The sequence below is a fragment of the Cynoglossus semilaevis genome, chromosome 3 (assembly GCF_000523025.1).
Source record: "Cynoglossus semilaevis isolate Cse_v1.0 chromosome 3, Cse_v1.0, whole genome shotgun sequence".
Taxonomy (NCBI): domain Eukaryota; kingdom Metazoa; phylum Chordata; class Actinopteri; order Pleuronectiformes; family Cynoglossidae; genus Cynoglossus; species Cynoglossus semilaevis.
Window position 1 is genome coordinate 6,122,513 of NC_024309.1, and position 6,529 is coordinate 6,129,041.

Consider the following 6,529-nt stretch of genomic DNA (forward strand, 5'->3'; position numbering starts at 1 on the left):
TCAGGTAATGCCACATTCTTATTTTATGTAAATAAAAGTCTGGGAGCAGAGGAAGGCTGCGGCTTATCTGTCAACTTTGACTATTAACCTCAGTGACGAGCACGGGCCGGCTGCTTTTATCTAAATTGAAAAACAGAGTTATTTGAATATCATGAGGGAGAATGCAATATACTGCGGCGAGGGGAAAAACGGTTGCTTTCCCCATTTTTCTTCAGTGAGATAAGACTGTATTTAGTGGCAATGCCGACAGAGCTTATGAGAACAAAGCATTTGAGGCGAATAATTCTTTCTTTCTGAAATGTCCCCCGGCTTTTTTAATGGAATCCTTTAATGCTAAATGGAAATTTATATCTGGTGATTACTCTTGTGGTGTCAATGTTATTACCTGTCACTAAACATGAGGTGGCCGTCTCCGTGCATCCGCGGCGTGTCTCTTTGTCATCAAACGCCAGGGGCGAATGGATATGGGCATTTAAACAGAGAACAGAGTATCTTTCTTGAGGTTTTTTTTAATGTTTATATTTTATTATTTTAAAAATCTGGAATTCAGGATAGAAAGTTGGGAAGTCGTTTGTAGTTTCCCTGTGTAGTCAAACTTTGGGGTTTTTTTTTTAAATCAAAAATACTCGCGCTGAAGCAACTGCCTGTCAATTGTTGCAACAAAATACAAATATAAATAGAATGATTCGGCTCTAATCTAACCGTGTTAGCAACAGCAACATTTCCTTGTTTCCACCTTGTTAAAAAAACATGGAAATGCACTTTAAGACCGTATAATCTCCAGGGAAATCATGCAGCTCCAGTCCCTCACTGTTTCCATATGATGAAATGCAGAAATATTAATGAGCGTGTAACTTAGATGCTTGTTACAAATATGCGCAGTGACACAAGCATCTCTTCACCAAGGGGAGGGAGTCATAAATTATTTACCCTGGGGGTGAATTTATGGCTTTCAGAAGAGGCACAGAGAACGTTTTATTAAGTTTGTCCATATTGAACAAATTAAATCTTTCTTTAATTATCTTATATTTACAGATTGTATTTAATCATCGCTGTGTAGTGTATGTAAGGGAATCGTGGTGCAACTCCTCGTCTGACTACTCACATGTCTCCATGCTGTTTTCGTCCTCCGTCAACGTGACGCCAGGTTTCTCGTACGACTTGTCGATGGCGGCTCGGAAACTCTCGTTGCAGCCTCGGCCCCTGACGATGCGCGAGCTTTGCCTGTTGACATTAATCTCGCTTTTCAGCGCGGCTTCGGCGACGGCCGTCTGGAGACTTTCGAGGGAGCTGGACTTCTTCAGGCCCAGTGAGGGTCCAACCTCTTCTGTTTTGCCTACGATAAAAAAAAAGACTTGTGAGTGAAGCCACCAGACTAACTAGTAACTAGTTTCATATAGGGGCCAATGTTATGTGCCACACTTGGCGGGGAGTAAGAAAGTGTGGCAATTAACATGAAAAACAAATTGTGTCTTTACTTGGCCAACGACGTGTGAAAATGAGAACAGAGTATTACACTTCAGCCAGACATTCTCCCTGAGAACGTAATGATTTTGCTTTTGTTCTGCAGACAGGAGTTAAATCACAGCGCTGAAATGAAACGCAAAAATTGTAACATCAAAAGAAGGGTATGCGGCAGAGTTATTACAGCGTCACTGTATTATCATAAATTCCAGCAAAGCGTTAGATGAACCTTAAACAGTCCACCAGCCCAGGTGTCTGAGATGCTTTCACCAACTGAAATGAAGGACATAAATTAGCAAAGAGAGAATGAAGTCCATTTATTTGTGAATTTATGAAGGACATAAATTAGCAAAGAGACAATGAAGTCCATTTATTTGTGAATTTATCTCTTTGTTTTGTTCTGAGGCTTCATAAAATATTATTATTAATGTCAAACACAAAGTGGTTCCAATAAAACAACCACCTTTTCTGTGAATGCTGCGCGAGCTGTTAATTAGCCTAATGGGCATTGACTATTGAAACTAAAGAGATGGGTAAACAAAAACACCAAATAAAACAAATACAAATACAAATAAAACACCACATATAATCACGGAGAGATGGTTTAAGGGTCCTTTATAACAAAGTGACAATTCTAATACAACTATTTCACTGATAAATTGTGCCTATAGAATGGTGCGGTGTGATTGATAGGCTAATAGTACATGACAACATTTTTGGATTTTGTTTTTACTGCAGTTTATACACGCACAAAAAAAACTGCAGCTGATAAATAAGCCAGTAGACCAGCAGTGTAGGAAACGGAGTGATTCTTAATCAGTCCTTTTTCCCCGTCCAGAGCCAGTCCCTGAAAAGCTGTAATTATTTTTCCAATGCTCGCCAGGAGTTTGTTTAGGGTATGTCAGCGGAGCACGACTAAAGTATTGGTATTTCATTTTGTCAGGGAGCGTCTGTCAGTTCCCCGGAGCTCTTACCTTACTTGCCAGAAGGTAAACAAACAACCCAGTTGATTTTCTGTCCCTTTTATTCTCCCCTGATTTGACGCGTTCCACGCCGCTGTCAAACACAACAACGCGGATTTCGAAAATTGCACAAGTGAAGCCATGTTACGTGTAACCTTGAGTGCAGTATTAGCAACAACGAATAAGCTGTTTCATTCAATTGCTCCTGCGGCCTCGGCGGCTCTGTCAGGACGCGGCGCACGTCGATGAAGTCTGGACAGAGTGCCATTGTTTCTTTACGACTCCCTGCGGTCTGCGCCCCAGACTCTCCACATGAAGAGCATGTGCGGCGGCTGTTTCCTCCGTGGCTTCGCGTGATGTAAACAAATGTCTCCTGCAGGCAGTCCTGTTGGTTCTCAATAACAAATGTTTCTCCTCGGTCCCGTCCAACAGAACACACACGTGCAAGCCAAGATGTATATGTTTCTATGACGACGCTCCGCGCGGGGAACTCCTCGACTGACATGGAAACACAAACGCATGACATGCACGCCCTGGACATGTTTACAGAGACCTTAATAATGCGTGACCCAGTGCTGCAGAGTGATCACAGAGGGTCTTTACGTTGGAGGCCTGCGAGGCCAAACACAGAGTAGGCAAAGAAAATAAACTCCCATCACTGAAAGAAAACAATTTGGGAGAATGTGATTGAGTTTGTTTGAGAACACCAGAGACTGGTGCAGGAGCAGATGAAAAATGATGCATCACCACTGCATGGAGCAGGGCAGGGGTCTCAAACTCCTGGCCCGGGGACCAATTCTGGCCTGTAAACCCCTGGCATCCGGCCAATTATTGGTAATTCAATTCATCGCTCAGGCTAATTTATATGAATTATTTTATTTTATTTATTTTTTTACAGTTTGCACTGTAGTATTATACAGGATTTATACTTAGACAAAACCAACTTTTTTTTCAAAAGCATCTTGGTTTATTTTCACTGAGTTGTGGCCCCCAGCTCATCTGAGGTCACGACCCCTGGTTGAGGGTATACATTCGTAAGAATTTTGCAGCATTCTGCAGAAACGTGCATTTTTTCTGCAACTGTAAATCAACAGAATTTCCTGATAACTGATCAGATTGATAGTTCGTATGGACTGTGTATTGTGATTAAGCACAGCTCAAATATTAACCTACATGCCGTATCAATTTTTTTGGGGGGGGGGGTTTGTGCTTTTTGGAACATTTTGTCTACGCACACACAAAGGCTGTGAGTGCCTTTCCAACATCTATAGATCTGATGCCAAAGATGTCAGATAGGCTAAAAGGCCAGCTGTTAGCCATCGGTGTTGGGTTTCCACGCTGGTAATCCTACTGTTATGTACTTAACACACCATTTTCCCCTCCCCTTGTTATCAATGTTAAAACAAGTGCAGAGTCCCAGGAGAACCTGGACTCAATCCTGAAAGTACCACTCAAAATAAATGAACACCAATCCAATAAAGCCTCCCATTTAATGGAAAGAATCTGAAGAGTGTGCCTTCGGGCTGCACTGGACGGCAAAATGAAACTTTACTGTGTACCACAAATGTCTGCGAGGTCAAGAGTTCTCCGGTTGCAGGGAAAGAAGATTCATTTTACTGCTTAATGCCCCAAAGAGATGGAACATTTCTGATTAGAGGGACAAATTTTGGTGCCAAGAAAGCAGAAAAAAGCTGACGCGAGTAAGAGAATACCAGTAAATATCAAGCAATTCATTTGTTCGGAAGGGGTTATCTTGTCACGGAACGGACAGGAAATGACACATTTAACAGGATATCAATCAGAATTATGACTTAATCTTAATGTCTGACACGATGGAACGGCAGGTTTAAGCCACATAAGATTCGCCGTTCATACAAACACAAACGACATCTGCCGTACTTGGAGCCAGGGAATTACTCTCCCTCTTGGTATTCCCTACCACGATCCCTTCTGCCGTTGCTCCTAGTCGTTGTGGTGAAAGGCTGAGTGCAGCAGAGAGACAAAGAGAATGAAAGAGTGAAGCAAAGAGACAGAGTTTGCCACAGAGCCTGGCTCTCTCCAACCTGCCTTTGTTTTCATCAGAGGCAGCCCGGGCTCTCCTGGGAGAATTTGACGGACAGCTCTCTGTATGCCAGTCTATTATGCGATTCCTATCACACAACAGAGGTTTCGGCGCTGTGCTCCTCATCTCTGTCTTATTCAGAGGGATGAAAATACATATTCCCCACACGGCAGACAGACACGAGCCTGTCTCTCCCCACATGTCTGGAGAAATCAAAAATTATAATAATGAACTATGCCGAAAGAAAAGCAATCGCGGCAAAGTTTGTGCAAAGTGCGCGTCAACTTTTACTGCTGCTTGGTCGAGACGACCAACGGTGGTGTGTTTTTAAAACCAGTTTACCAGCAGAGTCAATTAAGACATTAAACATGACGTGATTCATGGCAAACTCCATGAATAAATCAGCAGTACATAGTATAATAAGAGCAGCTGAAACTACACTCTCCAGCCATTACTCAGCGCAGAGCCTTGCATGTAAAGATCTGTGTACAGACAGGAGCTCCATTACACGTAATGTATTCAGAATATCAGGGCTTTAAGCAGGGTGGTAAAAGGGTAATTATGTTAAAAATAGCCTCCAAGGTGGTTGAGGGAAGGCCACGTCCAGGCGTCCTATTAGAAGCGAGTCCTCCCTGGGTCACCTGGGTGTCTACAGTATGTCTTTACCAGTTGGGTGTCATTAGCCTAATAGAGGACGTCCGGCTCGTGTCGAACATCCGTCACCGAGGGATCAACCTCGCCCAGACTTCCCGTTCATACCATTATCACGAATGCTGTTTTAAATACAACATATGAGCTGCAACGGAATGAAACAAGCCAATCAGGTTTCCCTGCCCCTGCGCTGGGCCAACAAAGCACCTTCTCTTCGCTATGTTCATCAGGAATGACCAGCAGGGGGCTTACTCTTGCTAGTGTGCACTATGGCAATAATCGACAACTTAGAACAAAATACATCATCCAGTGATTCTTAACCGTAGAACTGGGGCCCAAACTTGCGCCACTTAGAGGTTTGCAAAGACATTTGCACCTTTGGCCAAAATTGATCAACTGCAAATCAACTAAAGATACTGAAAGCACATTTTATTTAGTGTTTATATAATTTGAAAATATTTTTATATTACTTGAATGTATATATTTTTACCATACCATTTTTAAACTTTTCCCTTTTATATATAATTCAAACTTTTCCCTTTTATATAAAATTTTTTAATATAAAATATAAATATTGCTTTTTTACGATTAAAAATTGATATTTTACAAGGATTTTACTAGTTAAATTGTAAGTGGATTTGGTCTATTATTGAGTACAAATCAAATCATGAGTGAGGTCAATTACAATTACAGTGTTTTTATTTGTACTATAGAAATTGGGCCTTAAGGTCAAAAGGGTTAAGAACGTTGTTGTTTTCTGCACTCATACTCCTGTCACATTATTTCTACATAAAACTGACACACAGTCACAGATAGACAGTTTCCAGTGTCTGACTCTGGTTGACCAATCACAGTGTAGTCCCCAGCCAGCCTCCTAAAGATTTTTTTTTTTTGGAAATACCTGTGTTAATCAGATGTAAACTTTGTTTTAAATTTGCAGACTCACACATGAAAAATCATGTGAAGAAAAAATTCCTCTTTCATCCACTTATCAAGTCACCCGGTGTTTAATTTAATAGAGTAATTCTCAATAGCTCAATACTGTCTGACTATGATGGATCGATTGCAGTGGGCTGAAGGGGCCAACTGGCAAAGAATCTCTCTCTGTTTCAAATGCCACTCCATCGCCTGACTTTCTTTGACACCACACCTCCTTCAGCGCTCCGTTGTTTTCGCCAATCATTTCACTGCAGAACACAATAGCACAGGTTCCCACGCCAGTTGCCAAGTCTCCTTTCACAGCCACGAAACTCCATCTTAGAAATATATAAAAAATCATATGATCGCGGTGCAATTACCTCGAATAACAATCCCCCTCCATTTGCATACGACACCACGCAGCCAATAACGGCTGGTTATGATTATGGGGAAGGAGCAGGACTGCATTACT

The 6,529-nt window shown here is 41.8% G+C and overlaps 1 protein-coding gene across 3 annotated transcripts in view; it reads right to left on the reverse strand.

Annotated features, from left to right (window-relative positions):
• Positions 1-6,529, reverse strand: part of LOC103377042 (partitioning defective 3 homolog) — a 253,608-nt gene that overhangs the window by 82,454 nt on the left and 164,625 nt on the right. For all 3 annotated transcript variants that reach the window (XM_025054368.1, XM_025054367.1, XM_025054366.1), the window contains one exon: positions 1,106-1,336. In XM_025054368.1, coding sequence (XP_024910136.1) covers positions 1,106-1,336 — 231 coding nt within the window. The remainder of the gene's footprint in view (positions 1-1,105; positions 1,337-6,529) is intronic.